Raw genomic sequence first — 19,542 nt, 5'->3', positions numbered from 1 at the left:
CTGGCCGATTACGTCCTTCTGAAGCACGCTGTTGTTGGCAGTCGCTCGGCATTTTCAACACCGAAGTTCGTATCGCCTGTCACGATGCGGAAAAGTGTTCAGAACATTCAAATTTTAGCCTGCTGTACACATTGCGATTTGGCTAGGGAATTCTACAAATTCGTGTTGGTCAGAAATTCATATAATTGACGTTTGTATCGCCGAGAATTTGTGTAGCAGTGTTATGTTAAGGCCATGAATATTTTTTAATAAGCCTCATTGTTTGTGGCTAAACAAAGATTTCTTGTGCCGCAGCTGAAGATAGTGCAGTTCAGTTGGTTAAGGTGTTGGCACATGCTGTAGAGTGCAGCCTCCTGACCTCGCATATGCACTCTATTGCAAGTGGAATGTAATTGCATAGCCTGTTGTAAGTTACTGGAGTTAATGATAATGCATGGGGATTCCATTGCTTGGTAGGAAGAATGGCTAAGAGGTCGTGGATTCGTCATTGCTTTATTTTTTCATCATCATCTTAGTCAGCTAGGTTGTGTTGTTTTTATATTTTTACCTTGTCATATTGTTCGGCTTGAACTAGGGATGGCATGTTTGGTTATTGTAAGCTAAATAGAGTCAAACATCTTTATAACAAAGTGCTCAAGGCCTCCAGTATGCTTCATTAAAGGGACCGACAACTGGCCAGAACAAATGATTAGATGCTGGTGGAAATAGAAAGACCATGAATTATACTGGAAAAATTGAGCACTCTTTTTGCACTTTGTATGTGATTTTTATTTTTAAATTGTTTGAAAGTCTCAAAAAACTGGTGCGTTGTGCTGCCTGGTGGACAAGCCTTGGTACTGTGTGAAAGACTCATTCGGACTGCTGTACTTAGTCAACTGTTTAGGTGCACCATAATTTGTACTTTAAATTTCTCTACATCATTGGGCATCATCTCTTTATTCTACGCTTATTACGTGGAAAATGGAGCTCTCTCCGAGAGTGGTGCTTCCTTTTGACAACTAGTGGAACCAAAAACCTGTGTCGAGCCTCGGCGTGTGTGTGGCATTCCGCTTTGCGTGAACACGAATTGCTGCAACTTAAGTTTGGTCGATCGGAACTCACTCGTTTGCCGGCATATAATCGTTACTGCACTTGCCCACCACTCTTTGCAGCATGTGTTGCATGTATGACTGTCGCCACTGCTGATGAGAGATTTTAAAAAAATGTTTCAAGGCATTGTTAGTGTAACCATTGCATGATTACATATTCTGATCGGTAATTTTTCCGCCGCTCTAAAGGAAACTGGCAGCATAAAAATTGGTTGTAGGTTCTTTTTCAACAGGTTCCTTCGATGTAAAGGTCACGCACTGTAATGCTTGCACTGTAGCTAGGACTAAGGAATCAGTCTTCATAGTACACATCATTTCATTGTACAGCATTTGTTGTGAAGATGTTCATCTGTGTGTATTCTTCAAAGCAGTGATTCCACTCCTGCGCCAGAGTGCGCCAAATAGGATTTACTACGCCATCCTGATAATATCGACGGAAATTGCACCAAACTGTGCCAGAGTCTCTGGTTTGGGTGCATCTATCACTGGCAATCACACTGCCGGCACGTCAGAACATGTGCAGCTTGACCTTGGCGCTACCAAAGTCACAATCACATACCAACAATTATTGCTCTGAATAAACAGCACTCGCACATGCGTCCCGAGTAAGCCACAATGCCATACATGGTGCAGAGGCAGCTTCTGTCGTGCAAGTCTGCTCAATGGCAAAACGCGCTCTCCGCAGAGGTTCATGACATGTAGGCCAATTGATAGCGAAATGGTATGGCAGCGATTCATCGGCGGACATCGTCTGTTCCAGAAACGCTGCTCATCGCACGTTTCAAGCCTCACATGGCACGTAATTAAAGCAATGTTCAGTATTAACTACACGCGTGCTGCTAAAATGTCTGTCACTTCTGTTTCTGGACATCATGGGATGAAATCTGGGGATGCTAGCAATAGATATACAGAACAATATCGAATTTTCGCTGCTTCGCATCCATGGAAGAGCACGTGAACGGTGGGAATGCAAAGCAAACCGCACGTCTCTGAGAGCGACCTTCTGAAGTAGAATTTGTGCTGCCCGACAGTCGGCGCTGCGGCGCAGTAGATAGGGAAGGCAGCCGGTGAAAATGAAACTTGCATCGTTCTCACGGGTAACAGCAAGTTCTTTTTTGCATGAAATGTTTGCTTTTTTCATGGGTAGTTTAGGTTCTTGGTGATTAATTCTACTGAGGCCCTACTGCATCGCCAAGCTTGTGTTCAAGAATGCCCCACTGGTGGTGCAAATTGTCCTACATTTACCTTAATTTCTCGATTACCAAAGCGCTCTTGTGTATAATATATTTTAGGCGTTCTCAAGCATTGACCTTTCACTCTGACATAAAATGGTATTTGCCTTTAGTGTCCCTTCAAAGCTTTTTATTTTACAAAATCCAGAACAATGTGGGTTACTGCCATGATAACATACATTGATTCCATTCTTCTTTTTTTCTTGTTGAGATTTGTGTTGCATTTGCAGAATCCTACATTACGTCGACGCCCTTCAATGCTGCTATGGCCAGGGCATCAAACTGGCTGTGGTTTGTCATTTGTTTGAATCATATCACAGCCACCTTTGATGACCCCAGCCTAGTACAATTCTACAGGAAGCCCATCTAAGACAACATGGTCTGCATGACCGTTGGACTAATGCTTGCTGCACTTGTTCGTCAAAGGGGTTGTGATGTGTTGTTGCTGTTTCATATCACAGCCAGCTTTGATGAGCAGTTGGCGTGCATGTTTCTACCAGTGGTCGTCAAGCTGCTGTACTTCAAGAAGTCTTTTCAGAGTTCCTCTGTTTACTGTAGATTTCTGTTAGTTTGACCCTAAGTTTTCTGCCACATTGAATTAAGCAAGAGGCAGAAAAAAACAAAAGTACTTGTTAGAATGTAATAAATTCTGCAATTCATTGTGTGCTACTGTTATTGTTCTGATCTATGGGATATCGTGTTTGATGTTATTGTACCCTAAGCACAACATTGTCTGGAACTCCTCATACTGGGGCTCTTGCTGTGGGTCACTGTGGTTGGCTGAATGTAAGAAGTCCAGCCAATTTTAATTATCTGGCGGTCCCTAATTTTAGGATGGAAATAACAAAACTTTGTCAGATAAGTGTATGGGTGTCTTCCAGAGCTTTTACTTGACATGAAATTAGCTGGAGCTGAATTAATGGAAGCATACCCTACTTACTGTAGTTGTCACCCCCTAACAATTTTCTCGTCGCCCATCTGTCCATTTTTTGGATGGAAAAAGAATGCAAGTACAAGCATTGATCCAACCATTTCACTTAGGCCTTTATTTTTTGGTGATGCCTTCTTGAATGCTAATGCCTTTGCACTTCATCAGTGGACAGAGTTATGGTATGCCCAAGCTAGTGTAATTGGCTGGCCGAAAGCTGTGGAAGATATGAGTAGAATATGGAGTAAAACAAAAGGCATCACTACTAAATAATGGCCATGAAGGCGTTGCATGCTTGCATGTGAGGAAAAAGAAAAAAAAAACTTGTATCACTAACATGCTGTCGTGTTGGGACAACTATACCACATGTAATGCTGCAACTGGCTAAAGTCGGGTATCCCTTCAGGGGTTTCTTTTTGCCCTTGAGAAACTGGAATTTTGTTCTGGTTTTATGCTGGCCGATGATTTGTACACGTAAATATTGGGCCAATTGTTCATCAAGCTCATAGAATAATTTTATGCCTTCCAAATCTGAAAAACAGTGTCTTATTTCTGAATAAATCATTAGATCCTTATAGGGATTCTCACCCCAGGCCCCTCACCACATAGATAGCTTGGTTGTGAATGGTATCTGCAAAATATGAAATCCCTTCACGGTGCAGAAACGGTCGAAATTTAAAACTGAAGGATGCGTGCCATTCATTTTATGGGAGCTGCTCTCACTGCAAGAATATGAGATGCAAAATAGAAATACCAAAAAGGGAGGTAGGGCTCAATTTCGATGTGCTCCCTCTCTGTGGGCACTTAAAGGGGTATTCAGACGAGGGATGAATCCTCGAGATAAAAACGGAGCCTAGTGACGTCAACTCGCGAGGAGAAGTCTCCACAAATGTCCCCCACTCGCACCGCCGAGGCGAACGGAGGGTGAGACCAGTGTTACTAGACTACTCTGGTGGCTTGTACCACCCATTTGACGAGCTGCTGACGACGAGCTGCAGACTGGTCACCCACTGCCACTCTCTGCAGGAGCAAGTGCAACAATGTGGCCAAACAAGTGCCCGCCATGCTGCCATATCTCCCAGAATCGGGGGATCGTTTATCCTCTTGGGGAAAAGGTCCCTGTATCTTCCGAGGAGTCGCTGGTGTGTCGCGCCGACTCTGTAATCCGTGACGTTGTGGTCACGTGATGTGCAATCCCCCCCCGTGTCCCCCGCCGATTTCTCCTCTGTGTGAATACCCCTTAAGATGCAAAGGAGCTTAGCTGCTGCTAATGTCAGCCGAAGCCAATAGACAGTAGGTAGGCTCTGGAAGTGATGCCTGCCTTCTGGAGGCATGGTAACAGGACAGTTCAATTTGTTCAAACACATTTACTAATGAGCTAATTTCAAAATCCATTCTGTAAAAATTAGGGGTGTGCGAATATTCGAAATTTCGAATATTTTTCGAATAGTGTTTGCTATTCGATTCGATTCGCACTGAAATTTTACTATTCGAACTTCCCAAAGACAAATACAGTCAACGTCCGATTGAAAGTGACCCCTTCAGATTTTTAATATGCTTCACCTCATTACACTCTTGTATTGCGGCAAAGCTGCCTTTCAAGCTCCGTTACGGTCGAACTTAGCCAAGAGACAAAGTCCGGTTGGAAATGGTCCCTCGAGTTTCAATATGCTTCACCTCATGACACCCCCGTATTGCGGCAAAGCTGCCTTTCAAGCTCCGTTACGGTCGAACTTGGGCAAGAGACAGTCAACATCTGATTGGAAGTGGTTTCTAGATTTTCGATATGCTTCACCTCCTCACACCCCCGTATTGCGGCAAAGCTGCCTTTCAAGCTCCGCTACGGTCGCAAATGTATTAACTCAAGAAAACGCTGGTTCCAACATGGAGATGAAAGATGTGGCAGAGTTGGGGGCTCAATTAATGCTGTTTTGGACCTGAAATTTGGGCAGGAAGTCTGAAAAATCGGACGCCGAAGCTTTTTAGCATCCAAAATTTCAGATGTTCTTACACATCGACATCTACTTGGCAGATTTGGAACTCCAAACTTGAAGGGAGCACACCCTTGTCCGCCACATCAGTTGGCCTTCCACAGCAGTTGAAAGAGGAGGAGAGGCTGAGGAAATGGCATATTTGCCTATCACGTGTGAAGTGTTGTCGGCAACACTTTGGTTGCACCAAATAATGTACATAAATACAATTCGGCCTCTACATTGCCTCACTCTTGATAAGAAAGACAACTATGAAATATGACCCCACCAGTGCTTCATCAACCTAGCGAAAAGAAACACTTTCATGTTGCGATCTCACAAGAACATACTTAGGGATTCTCTGCAACTTTTTCTGTAATTTCACTTCGAATTATTCGAAAAATGTTTGAGAAATATTCGAAAATTATTCGAAATTATTCGATTCGATTCGCACTCAATCTTTATTATTCGAATTCGCTTCGCACCCAAAATTTTGCTATTCGCACAGCTCTAGTAAAAATGCTTCTGAGATGGCGCCTTAGAGCTTCCAACGATTACCAAAAATATGCAAAAGGGCCTGTCGAGGGGCCCATTTAAGCTCAAACCCTCATCTGTGGCTGTCATTGCGTCCCGGGGCTTCTCAGAGTGTGAATTGTATCGTATGCCATCTTAACTGACCTTTTCCCTTTTCCTGGTGTGCTAACGATAAGCAAGAAAGGCTGGTCCACATCTGTGCATATTGTGCCCATGTTTGATGCTCCTTCACAAATGTGCTTGACCAGAAATGTGAGGACCAGCTATATGTCATTTGCCGTATACATTAAGCATAAGAGGCAAGCGTAAGGCGGTATCATGTTCCACTCGCATAACAAAGTATTATATTGCTGCAAACATGTAGTTGTGTGCTGTTAATGCTGTGTGCCTGTTTGACATGCTCTATTTTAATCTTACAGTTGATGACTAAAATGGCACCCTATATTGGAAAAGAAACAACTGCTGCATTGTTCCTTCCAAGGTTCGTCAGTCTGTGTCAAGACTCTTCCTTCCATATACGAAAGGCAAGTGGTATGCTATGAATGTTAAAAGCTGTCCTGTCAATGGTGACACTTCACCTCACAAAATGCTTTAATAGGGGCCATCACTGTGGGATGAAAAGAATTGCTGTATAATATAATTAACATATTGGGTTGGCGCTGATGTTAGTGCCACATCCAGTCTGTCTTTCTAGTCTCTTGTGTTTACGCTGTTGCTTGATACGAAGCCGTACCAACATGCTTCAGTTCAAAACCTTTTATTGTTAACATGTGTCTGTCAGGAACACTGCACAGCACTAAATTGTAGTATGTATCAACAAAGGAATGCAGTGGCACAGGAAGTGTTGCTTAAACTACCCATTGCAAGCACATATACAGTAGTCTGAATTATGGAATTATGGGTCAATTGGCTTCTGCTCTTGATTTTGTCAAAATTATGGGTCAATTGGCTTCTGCTCTTGATTTTGTCAAAATTGGGGAAGACCATGTGCGAAACATTTTTGTCTGCCAACCTGCAAGTTGAGGGATGGCTAACTTTTGTGTGTCAAAGTAATTTAAATACATTTTGGCAGTTAGTATGTTAAAAATTCGTTGCGACAAAAGGGCAAGAAGCTATGGCAGCGTGCATCATGACCTTCAGCACTTGCTTTTCTTTTTTTCTTTAAACGCCTCTGCTTACTTTAGGCGTGCACACGAGTGCGCTAGTGCAATTCAATATTGTTTAATTCTAGCACTGCAGAGTGCGGCACTGGTACAAGGTGGCACCACTTAGAGGCTGCAATAACTGCAGCACACACAGGCCCAAATCGGCCAATGACCGTGTCCTTCCACCTATGTCATATTCAGGCTAGTCTATGGTATAATTTGTTGAGAGAAGAGCGAGAAAATTCTAGCCCACTTAGAAATGTAATTGTAAATTCCCTGCGGCGTGCTGCGCTATAATGTTTGGCTCGCATGTTCACAGGAGTCTCGGCTACCGATTAGCATTTTCTAGCCATGTTCAAAAAGTGTTGCAGGGCCCTTTTATGTAGAGATTGCATTGACCTCAAATTTAATGTGCCTGTAGATGCTTATGCTGGCGGTGATGAAATGATTGTGCCAAGGGTGGTCCTTTGTGCCATCCTGTTCCAAAACTGAAAGAGCGTGTCATATGAATCGTATGATTGAAAACTTCATTTCATTGATGCTGCTTCGTTAATAAAAAAAAGACTGAAAACACTTCGTTACCTTCATTTGTTTTGCTAAGGTGTAACGTGTGTGGACAAAGCAATTTTGTCTGGTTCAAAAGTGTGTTCCGGCTAAATATTAGTGCTATGATATAGATGCCACTAGCGCTGAAGAAACTGCAATATTTTAGTTCCGCGATATTTAATGTTAATAAAAATAGGCTACACAAAGTATTTTTGCATGAAAAGACGCATTCAGCTGAAGATTTATCAAGTTTGTGGTATGTTTCGCTGTACTACGAATATGACTGAATGCGTTGGTTTTCTTTCAGGTGTGTGCTGCCAACTTTGGAGACTTTTGCAGCATTGTGGGGCAGGAATGTACAGAAGACAATCTTGTAAGTGGGAAGTTTCTCTTTAAAGCGGATCTGATGAACCAAGTTAGCAGCACAATTAAATTTGCAGTTGTGTCTTCCACATACTTCACGTATGTTTACCATCTATGCATTTTGGGATGTGTACAGTAGAACCTTGGTAATACGATCATGGCTCGTATGGATTTCAGGGTGATGTGAGTGGTCTTGGCCAAGGCCCATGAGCCTGCAGTGCGCTAAAGCACGGTTGTTGCGAACAGATTTTCACTCCACGTTAAGTACAAACGTACGCTACAGTGCAGGTACTAACAGGTGCTGCCCACACTGCCGTGGCAATTGTGCGGGAACCCTATGTGCCCTGCTGCCGGCAGGTGTGTCGCGCCGCCGATTTGGTGGGTTGTCAGCATCGCCCGTCAGCGGCGCATCGTACCCTCCGAGATAGTGCACACGAATCTTGAAGGCCCTAGCGAATCTTTGCTTTTAACTTACAGATGGCGTTGGTGTCAAAATTTTTTCGTTATTCTTTTTCGACACATCGGTGCATGCCGTTGCGCTGTAGGCAGCATTGTTGCACTGTTTGTTTACACCTGCCTGCCACATCGAAATAAGAATGTCCTCTCAATCGGACATACTATGCAAGGTGGACGAGGACCCATATAAGAAGTCGATGGGCTTGTCAAAGTAGCTAGGCCTTGCAACGTCAGCATGGACGATTTTTGGGGACAGACACTCCTGCCAACTCTCCCGATTTGTCTGGGAGACTCCCAAATTTTTAGCAATCCTCCCGATTGTCCGGACATGGCTGTAAATTTTTTAAAAACAACCCCAATGCCACTGCCAAAGGAAAGTAGCAGCAAAGGACAGCAGTTCTAATCTTTTCTGGCCTTCATCCATCATGTGTGGAGTGCTTATTAAGTCACTTTAGCTGCAGTACTCTGGTGTCATGCGAAAAAAAAAAAAACATACTAAGATTAGGAATGGGCAACTAGCTGTCAGATGTACCTTAATTACACGTGTGCACACGATGTTTATTTGGTTTTTGTTTATTTACAAGTGCAATCAAATCCCACTACAACGAAATTGACGAGACACATGAAAAAGTTCGTTGTCAGAGAATTTCGTTGCAGAGAAATTTCATGTACACTGAAACCTCGATATAACGAACACGGATAGAACGAAATATCGGTTATAACGAAGTAAATAAAAATAGTCTTGCAATACATACAGTGTTAGGGATATATGTTTATAACGAATTTTCGGATATAATGAAGTAATTTTCGTGTAAGATATAACTTCGTTGTAATGAGGTTTGAGTGTATAGACCACAAAAGTTTGGAAGATCTGATGATTAACTCGTCCTTGGGTCTGAGCAAGCGCATGCATTATCTTTTGCATTGAACTCTCGCTAACTCAGACGTACTTGGTGGCACACTGAGTGAACGTAATTTCTTTCGTATAACACACACGAAACATACAGAAAATTTGGAGCTAAACTCTGGTATTAAATTATATGCGAATTTTGGTGCGCAAGTTGGCTTCACTTCATAGTAATGCAAGAAAGGTGGCTTTGCATCAGTACGCTTTTTTTTTCCCTTTCTCCCGCGGTTTGTAGGGAGGGGGGGGGGGTAGCTGGTTATCGCAGGGGTGGGTTATACACGAGAAAATACGATATTCAGACTACCCTCGGAGCGCGCGCGCAGCGCCGCGAACGACCGTGCCAAAGCTTCTCTGGAGGTCAACTACAAACTAAGTGCTGAAGCTCCATGCTCCGTACCATAGTCGTAAGCGAACTACAGGAAAGCCGAATTACTTTGTGTCATTTTACTTTATGCCTTTTAATCTTCTGTAGCTGTGTACCTTCAGAGCTTATTTGCTATCGTTGGTCGCGATGATTGCGACTGCACTTTCCTGTGCAGTGGTTGTGACAAACAGTAGTTCTGTTTTTACTCTGTGCGTGCTGGACATGGACGGGCCTTCACAACTACATTGTTGCTATCTCTGATCGCGTCTACCGCGGTTTTGTCTGCAGCATTGCAGCAAGCAGCATTACTTTAGGTCTGTGTGTGTTCGACATCACCACATTTGTTCATGCACTGGTTGCGGCAGAATTTAGTTCACGCTTGGACTAGGTGCGCGCTGGGCGCGAGTGTGCATTGATAATGCCGTGGTTGTCATTCATGATCGCAGGGCTAGTGAAGACTACCGTATTTATTCGAATATAGGTCGACCTTTTTTCCCAAAAATGTTGCCCATAATCAGCTATCGACCTATATTCGTGACCAATGAATCTCGACCTATATTCGCGATCAAAGCGACCAAAAGCACCGCACCTATGGCGTTCAACTGCCGCGCCTGCTGTTCTTCAAGCAGTTCCTGCTACATACGCACATTATATACCATAAAATCTGGTATAAAAACCGTACCCGTTCGCCTTTTCCGACTAAGTAACTAAGAAAAAAAAGTTATTTGTGCAATAGCTGCACACCGCCTTTTCAAAGCCCCCGCGAAATGCAGCCGCTCCGCCATGTTTGCGCTGGAACCCGTGATTTCCCTAGGTAGGCCGTGAAGTCCCTAGCCCCCTAGCCGTGCTGCCTGCCGACGCGCAGCCGCACTGGCACTGGCCTAAGGCCTCACGGCCTCACTCTTTGTTTGTTGTTTGATCTGACGTGACGGTTCGCATTTGCAAATGCGCGGTTGGACGGTGTCACGTCGGTAGAGCTACACAGCTGACTTCAAGCGTCAAGTGAAACTTTTTGCCGAGAATTCCAGCAATTGTGCCGCTCAGCGTGAGTTCGACGTAAAAGTTGATTAGGGGTTGGCGGAAGCAGCGGGACCGACTGTTCGCGTGCAATGGATAGCGTCGTGCTTTTCGCGGCCCAGCAACTGGCAGGCATGACGCTCTTGAAAAAGAACTGAGGCTCCGGGCGTCAAGGAGGCCCTGCAGAAGGCCAACAGACCTGGTCGTCATACCGCTAGGTATGACGTCCCGGCTACATTAAGGACCGGGTGGCGAAGAGTTACAAAGAGTGGCTTGAAGGAGGATGCTGCAATGACACCGACGGGACGCCGCGAGAAGGGCTTCCCTCAATGAAGTTGCGACGTGGGTGAAGGACGCGCGGAAAGACTTGCCAGCGGAAATTATCGTGACTGGCTTTAAAAAGTGCTGCATTTCCAACGCAATCGATGGCAGCGAAGTCGACGTCATTTCGGATGCCGAGGATGCCTGCGAAGAATCCGACAACCTTCCTTGCACATCTGACGAACATGACACCCCCGGCAGCGACTAGGGCGCTAAGTTAATTGTAAATAAAGGTGTGCTATGTTTCAATTTTCCTGTTTCTAAAAAAAAACATGGGTCGACCTATTTTCGAATATTTTTTTTTATTTCTCGTAGAGCGCTATAAGTAGGGGTCGACCTATATTCGTGCCCGACCTATTTTCGAATAAATACGGTAGCAGTAGTTTTGTTTTGAGCTCTATGTCAAAAACATGGCGGGAGTTCAAGGACAATACTATGGTGGCCCACGTGCGCATCAAACCCACCGGCAACATCATGGTGAATGGACGATATGCCGCCGAGCTGGTCGAGCATCTTGATCGAAAAAAATTTACCAGCATGTGCGTCTGGTGGTAGAAAGCAGGTCTTTGATGAAGACACTGGTCTTGTGATGGGGCTGCGCGGCGGCTCTGGAAGTCACGTGGGAACGAAAAATTGCTGAGTTGCTAGCAGAAATTCGTGGCAATCCTAGGCAAACACCTTTTCCTTACGTGGTAGCACTTGCAGAAACTTCGTTGAAGCGGAAGTATCTAGGAAAAGTGTTTGTTGTGACGAGTCATTTTTTGCATCTTTTCTATGGGCGGCTGACGGGGAATCGAAAATTACGTTTGGTGGAAATTTCATTGTAGTGGAGTTTGTTATAGCAGGATTCGACTGTACCACTATGATTGCTCACACATAAAGACATTACTGGCAATCATTCAGGTCTATGACATTGCTGCTACCAGAGAAACAAAAAATAAGATGTATGGCAGCTTTCTTTTTTCACATATGAGTAGCATGCTAATTTTTCATGTTTTCTGGCGATACGAATTTTCTCGTGTGACCCGGTAAGGTTAGTAGCACCGAGGTTTTACTGTATAGAGCTCATAGTGCTTATTCTAGCCTTGTGTGACTTTTTCTTTTACCCACACTTGTGGGTAGAATGTCTTTCAGATGCTATGCGAAGACTGTGTATGGGGCGTGCGCAAGGCCTGTGCGGAAGTTTTCATGCCAGTCTCATGCGTTTGCTCTCTGACTACACGTCGCAATAGCCTGGCGCCACTTTTTCTTAGCTTGCTGGACGACCAGTCACGATGGGTCAGTCATTGTTTTGTGCATGCTATTCTTGAAAAAATGTGTTGCACTGTGTTTTGAACGTGGAGTGTAGTACTCAGTGATTCCACTCCTGCGCCAACTGCGCCAAAGTGCGCCAAATTGTATTTATTGCGCCATCCTGATAATATCGACGAAAATTGCGCCAAACTGCGCCAAAGTCTCGGGTTTGGGGGCGTCTATCACCGGCAATCGCACGGTCGGCGCGTCAGAACATGTGCAGCTTGATCTTGGGGCTGCCAAAGTCGCAACCATGGACCAAAAATTATTCCGCTGAATATATAGCGCTCGCGCGTGCGTCCCGAATAAGCTACGATGCCATGCACGGTGCCGACGCGACGCAGCTTCTGTTCTGCAAGTCGGCTCGACAGCAAAACGCGCTCTCCGCAGAGGCTCGTGACGTCTAGGCATCTCGGTAGCGAGAAAGTGCGACGGCAATTCATCGGCGGACGTCGTCTGTTCTAGAAACGCTGCTGATAGCTCGTTTCAAGCGTCGCACGGCACGTAAGGAAAGCAATGTTCAGTAATAACTACATGTGTGCTGCTAAAATGTCTGTCACTTCTGTTTCCGGACATCGCGGAATGAAATCTGGGATCGCTAGCAGTATATATATGGAACAATATCGAATTTTCCTTGCTTCGCGTTTATGGAAGAGCACGCGAACGGTGGAAACGCGTTCACACTTTTCCTCGATATACTTTATGCATGGATCTTCATTCGGAAGAGCTTTTTCGTAATTGCTTATACCAGCACGTCCGAGTTTAATCACTCTGCGGTAAATACCCCCTAAAAGGCCCTTCCCTTTCGAGCTCACGTGCTAGGGTTCCCATTCGAATTTTTTGCTTGCTTTTTAAAAGTTTCATCTCATTAATAAAAGCATATATCCTTGTCGGAGCAGCCGCAAATACGCAGCTGTCAGTCAGGGGCGTAGCCAGAAATTTTTTTCGGGGGGGGGGGGGGTTCAACCATACTTTATGTATGTTCGTGCGTGCGTTTGTATGTGTGCGTGCCTATATACGCAAGCAAAACTGAAAAATTTCGGGGGGGTTTGAACCCCCCCAACCCCCCCCTTGGCTACGCCCCTGCTGTCAGTAGCGGGCCCGTCGTTGACGGCCTATAGTGAAGCGGCTACCCCATGTTACACGTCCGCCCCTCGCTTTCGGGGGTCAATAGCTGATGGGTAAAAAAACTCAGTTTCGCTTAAGGGCGAAGCAATGAATGCGATACCAACAAATTGTATAGTTAAACGAAGTAACGCTAGCAGCTAACTCTTTTTGGATTCGATCTCGCGTAACTCAACAAAACACTGGCTTAAGGGAATATGGCCGCTCCAGGAACCGAAGCGTTTTCTTGCTCTGAGTTCTCTAAACACGAAGTAAGCGTTGAGAGCACAGCAAGTTTACGAGCCGTCTCCTGATGCCTCGAGATGGCGCGCGCGCAAGCGACTGCGCCCTTCGAACGATGCGGTCCCCTCTCTCCCCCCCCCCCCCCCCCCCGCTCCCCTGGCGTCCTTTCATGCTCCTTACGAAAGACGGGCGGGGCGCTTCCTCTATGTTTGACGAGCAATCGACGGCAGGCCCGTACGCGGGAAGATGTGATCTCATGCGCTGTCCGTGCGACGGGGACAGACGGCCGGCTAGCTTAATCTCCGCTTCAGCCGCGTTCGTCGCCAGCGCTCGCGAGCTTTTACCCGCGCCTAGAATGCGCGTGGTGATGTCACTAATTTGGTCTTTATACAGAAAATTACGGCAATGGCGACGACAAAAATCCGCGGAGAGCGTCCATATTATTGTTATCACAATAAACATTTAAAAAAAGTTGAGGAGCCATTTCACTCTGTGAAGTGGAAGATAAGCGAAGCTGTTTCGTGCATGGCAAGGAGGTGACATGGTGGAGGACAGTTTGGTATGTAAGGCCAGATTGTTAACGTTCAATACGCAATATTAATGCGAAAGCATCAGATGCTTTATCAAACACGAAAATTGACCGTCGGCGGCGTCAATCGATTGATGCAAAAAATAATCATGTGATGGCGTCATCATCACGTCATAGATCGTCAAAACTTGTGGCGTCATCATGGCGTCATATATCGTGATGTCACGTGATGACGCCATCACGACATCGTCGCCTTACACTGCTTCCGTAATCGGTGCACCGATCATGGAGCTAGCGCAAAACCAGGTGAGGTGCAGAAAGGTTGCAGAGGAGGGGGAGGATCAACCCGTCGATCGAGAAGAAAAAGAACCTGGCTTTCGCCTAGGAGTTTTCTTAGGGGAATTCATTAGGGACAGTGCGGCTCTTTGGCATTGAGGCACTGCTGTACATCACGGCGTTTGTCTACAATGTCTGCTAATAACCACATAGATGTATTTAGAGTGTTATTTCAGAAAGTGCAATTTTATTGATCTGGTATTCTGTTTATTTGCTAGTGTCGAAAATAATCGCCGAAAAGGTTAATTCAGAACACTCAACTGCATGAGCCCTTATTTTTTCATTAGCGAGCGAAGTATGGAGTTCTCCTGAGATGATTTTTTCCATGAGATTTGCAATGAATCGAAATATTTCTAGCCTTCATAAGAGCCCCATAGTAATATTCCGGTGCTTGAATGTTATTGCAATATGCTTCTGTAGTGCACTCCAGGATGTAAAATTCGCTGCTCCAGAGTGCTCCCAGATGCAGAATTATCTGCTCCAAAGTGCTCCAAGATGAAAATTTTGCCTCTCCAAAGTGCTCCAAAACGGAAATTTTGCTGCTCCAAAAATTGCTCCAAATCAGAAGTCCTCGGTAGCATCACTGAGTACTATCCTTATTCTATAGATTTAATATTTGTGGGGCCATCATCATGGTTGCTCATAGTGTTTGGCTGCTGAGCAACTGGTGGAAAGTCAGATCTTCTGGATATGGAAATAGTATTTTGTAGGAGTTGCAACGTAAAAGTGATTTCTTTAGATTTATAATGCTTTTTGAAGATTGCTGGTAAAGGTAATCTGGAGCTCTTCACTTCTTTTTTTTTGCACTGCATCATGCAAGTGGGGGTTGTAAAGTGTTACTACTTATGTTGTGCAAATTCATTCCAGTAGTACTGTGAAGTTAAGAGCCATAGTAAGTACAAACATCCTATTTCATGATTTGTTGTGATCCTAAAACATTCCGAAACCTTTTTCGGAAACCACCATTGGTGAAGGCATTAAAGAACTCTTGATGCCAAAATTGCAAACTCGAGGAGTTTGTGTTCTTTGATTGTCCAGCATAGGTAGGCACTTCTGACAGATTATTAGCTGCAAAAGTTGCCTTTCAGGTACAGTCGAACCTCGTTAATACGTACCCGCTTTAAACGTACTAACTGTTAAAACGTAGTTGCGACGAATCCCCGACCGATTCCCATAGAGCCCAATGCATTCGCTGACCGCTTCAGCCGTAGTGGTTTGCCCTATGCCTACCGCTTAGTGCGTACCCTGCGTACCGCGATAACTTGTTGTGCCATAAAATTTTACTGCGCTGCTCAACTTCCCGACGCCACAATGTGCCGCCAAAGGTCTTCCGTATTTTTGAGAAGTGCGGAGATCGGTCGATCACAGATTCCGACTTCCGCGCGATGCGGCGATGCCTTTGCGTGTAAGCATCGGGAAAGAACGAAGGCGAGGTGGCGGCCACCGGTGAACGCGCCGGCATGACTTATCGCCAACAACTTTTTCACAATAAGTATCTTCAACTATCTGCTCGGGCACGCGTGCGGCGCAGCGCTACTTTTTAAGCCTACTGCACGCTTTTATCAGGCGACAACCTGAACGCGCTGGGCCGCCGATCGCTGCCGCCTCGTGCGGGGCCGTCTTCAAGGCTGAAGTTGAATTGATGGCGTAAATGCTCGGACAGGGACGAAAAACTTCAGCCATGTACCAACTAGCCCGACAGCAAACGCCGCTAAGCCGTCATCAGGCGCACACCGCTTTGTAGAAACGAAAGCAGATCGCTGTTGCGTAGTTAGCTTTGCGGGTCGCAGGCGCCGAGAAACCTCGCTGCATTGACGCTATTACATTAAACGCACTTCTACGGTACAGCAAGCCTAGCGCGGTTGTAACCATACTGCACGCTTTTATTACGCGACCACCCAACGCGCCTCCGTCCGCTCCTAGGATCGCTGGAGCGTCGCGGTGTGCGCATCGCTTGCATGAAGCTTGTCATCGCTGCGATAACCGAAGAAGCTACTCGCCGCATCTGTGCACGATCTGGAGCGAAGTGGGTACGAACAGCATTCCCACGACAAATGCGCGCGTGCGACACGGAAGCGGCCCGGCAGTGACGTCGTGAGCCGAGTAGGCGACGCGCTGCACGCAACTAGCCGGGAGAAGATCGGCTCCACGCGGCCGTAATGTGTTCACTAGAACTGTGTCAGTTTTTGTTCAGTAGCAGATTGCGGTTAGATGCACACACACACATCGCGGAAACCAGACACTGTCCGTTCTGTCGCTATGTCGGTCACTGCGTTGACTGCGTATCCCGGACCCTGTAACAGTTTCGAAATGCGCTTTGGTGTCGCCACTATGCGCTATCGGGCGGTCGTGCAAGAATGCCAGGATCTTTTCTCCCCTTTGGCAAAAAGAAAGGGCTTTGCGGTGCGTACTTTAGGCAATATGTTCTGTGGCACTCTATTTGCTGCCGGCGATGGCGTACGCTAGGAGATGGAAATTTGTACTTTGTTTAATGCGTAGTACTACTGTTTAGTGCGTAGTTATGCCGCGTTCCCGGCAGGTACATATTAACGAGGTTTCACTGTATTTTACTTTAGTTTTAAAGTAAGTGTGAGTACTCATCTGAGTTGGCAGCACCTTTCGCCACTAGTATGATGCGGACAGTGGTTCCTCTGTGGCGTTGAGCTAGTAAAGCAAGTATTGTCGAAGTCGCAAGTTTACAGGGCACACACAATAGCATGACTGGCGCCCATGTTGGGTGCCAGTCATGCTAGGTGATTCTGTCTGCTAACGCCAGTGGTGTTTTCAGCACCACAGTAAGGAAAGTATTTATTTTCCTTAAGTGGCACACTCTTGGCATTCTAGTGGGTGTTTAGCAGACAGGTGTGTTGCATGTCATTTCATTCTAGACAATTTTTGGCAGAATGCATCTAGTGCGTCACACCCTAACTGAGATTGTAGGATCCATGCCGTTGCTTTTTTTTCTGCATGTGGGGCCCCGAATCAAGTAGTGCACATTCAATGCCGCCTGAGCGCATGTTATACCCCGGTCACACTGGCAAGTTTAGTGTCATTTTGAGCGAGTGCACTTACGCCCCCAGAATGGCACTTTGGCAGCGCGCTGCTACACGAGAAAGGGAAGTGCACTTTGAAAATGATTGTAATGGCGATGGGTGCTTAAGTTGCACAACGGGTATTTGTTATTTCAGGCAATGTTTCTTAAGTAATACTGTGTCACAGCTATAACCACCCCTTAAAATAAAATTTATGTACAAACACGGCGGCTGCAGCCATTGCACAGCGTGCGCTGGGCATGCCCCTGGCGGTCGTGGCTGTAAACTGCCCGAGAACAAGAATAGCAAAGTAGTTTTTTTGTATTATAGTATGTTTTAATGCATAAGAATATTCCTAATAAAGAAAACGATAGTTCAAAAATGCTATGAACTCTGCTTCGGATAATAACTTATTTATTTTCGAGCCACTGCTATCGAGGCTAGACACTCTGTCTCGGTGAAGTGAGTTTGGCGAACGCACTCGCCTGCAAGTGCGCTTTGCAGTGAGTGTCACTAAACGTTCGCGTGTGACAGCGTGCGAATGGCACTAGCGGCGAAGTGCACTTAAGTTGCCCCGTGTGACAGGGGTATTACCTTATGGCACTCAACGGTGGCCAAAATGGTCATAATTAACTATATTAGTTGAATGATGCATTAGAGCATTTACAATTCAATTTTGTTATCTGACACAATACAGTCAAGCCCACATATAACGGCCCCACTTAAAACGAACTTCGTCTTAAAATGAACGGTACCCGCGTGACCGTGGAAATATACATTATTTCAATGGCACAAAATCACACCTACAACGAACGCCTTTGAACCCTGTCGATCGGTTACAGCGAACGGAGTCTGCCGGCTACTGCCGAGACACCCCTTTCGACCACTTATAAGCCATCAGCGAGCCAAACGCCGATCCTGCCTCCCCGACAGTTTTTTGTTACGCACCCCTCCGTCCTTTGTCCCCCTGCTGCTCCTAGCACCCCGCATCGCCAGCGGGTGCCCGACTTCGATATTTCGCGATTCGTTCCGTGTTCTCGCTCATTTTGCACTCCGCTCCGCATGCCCTGCACGCCGAAGTCGGTGGGGCCGCGCAAGTTCAACTTTTCACGATCCGTCCTGTGTGACAGCCGTTTTCACCCTTCCGTGAACCGGCGCCCCAATGAGATTCTCTGACCGCTGCGCGCGTAGGCCACTCTCCCAAGTACAGCGACTCTATCCCAAGGCCGTTCTCCTCTGTTCCCCCTTTATCGCAACTCCTCCGCCTGTCCACGCCGGCTCGAATTCCAAAGTTTCTTTTTCTGGGTAGAAACGAGCTCAGACAGGGCGCAGAGCCGTTCTACACTTACTTGCTTGTGTGTTGCACGTGCGCGTCTTGCTCGTTGTTGGTGTGCGTGTGTGTCAGGATGGCGGACGGGAAGCCCTCCGCGCAAACAGATGGCACGAAGCGAAAAGAGCTGGACATTTCTACCAAGCGAGCCATTCTAAACGAGCTAGCTCAAGGCGCTAAAAACTGCGAGCTGGTTAAGAAGTACGGCGTGTCCAAGTCAACGATATCAACGATTCTAAAGAACAAGGCCAAGATAATCAGTGCCGATGCCAACTCGACGGACAGAAAGCGCCTGTGGAGGGCCACCTACGCGGACGTGGAGGAAGCGCTTATGAAATGGTTCGTCGTGGTCCTATGATGCTGGCCTATGGTCCTATGATGCTGGCCAAAGCGAAAGACTTCGCATTTCTGTTGGATTTTCCCAACTTCTGCCCAGGAAATGGCTGGCTACATCGGTTCAAGGTGCGTCATGGCATTGTTTTTAAATCGATTGTCAGTGAGGCGGCCTCGGCCAGCGATCAAGACGTTGCCTCGTGGCTTGAAGCAAATCGAGACACTATTTTAAGCTATGCGGAGCGAGACGTCTGTAACGCAGATGAAACTGTGTTATTCTACCAGATGCTGCCAGGAAAAACGCACGCCATGAAAGGCGACACATGTGCTGGCGGCAAGCACAGTAAAGTGCGCGTCACAGCGCTTTTGTGCACTAACATGGATGGCAGCGACCGGCGCGTGCCCTTTGAATCGGCAAGTCAAAGAAGCCGCATTGCTTTCGGGGTATGTGCCTGTGCGTTACAGGCATAG

General features: G+C 46.2%; 1 protein-coding gene across 1 annotated transcript in view; it reads left to right on the top strand.

Annotated features, from left to right (window-relative positions):
* Window positions 1–19,542, top strand: part of LOC119373190 (serine/threonine-protein phosphatase 4 regulatory subunit 1) — a gene marked incomplete in the record, with an annotated part of 89,672 nt that overhangs the window by 60,088 nt on the left and 10,042 nt on the right. The window contains 3 exon segments of the mRNA XM_037643195.2: window positions 6,172–6,276; window positions 7,751–7,816; window positions 11,994–12,149. Coding sequence (XP_037499123.1) covers window positions 6,172–6,276; window positions 7,751–7,816; window positions 11,994–12,149 — 327 coding nt within the window.

This window comes from Rhipicephalus sanguineus, chromosome 1 (assembly GCF_013339695.2).
Source record: "Rhipicephalus sanguineus isolate Rsan-2018 chromosome 1, BIME_Rsan_1.4, whole genome shotgun sequence".
Lineage (NCBI taxonomy): Eukaryota > Metazoa > Arthropoda > Arachnida > Ixodida > Ixodidae > Rhipicephalus > Rhipicephalus sanguineus.
The sequence above is the reverse complement of the archived record's forward strand: the minus strand, read 5'-3'. Positions and strand labels throughout refer to the sequence as shown.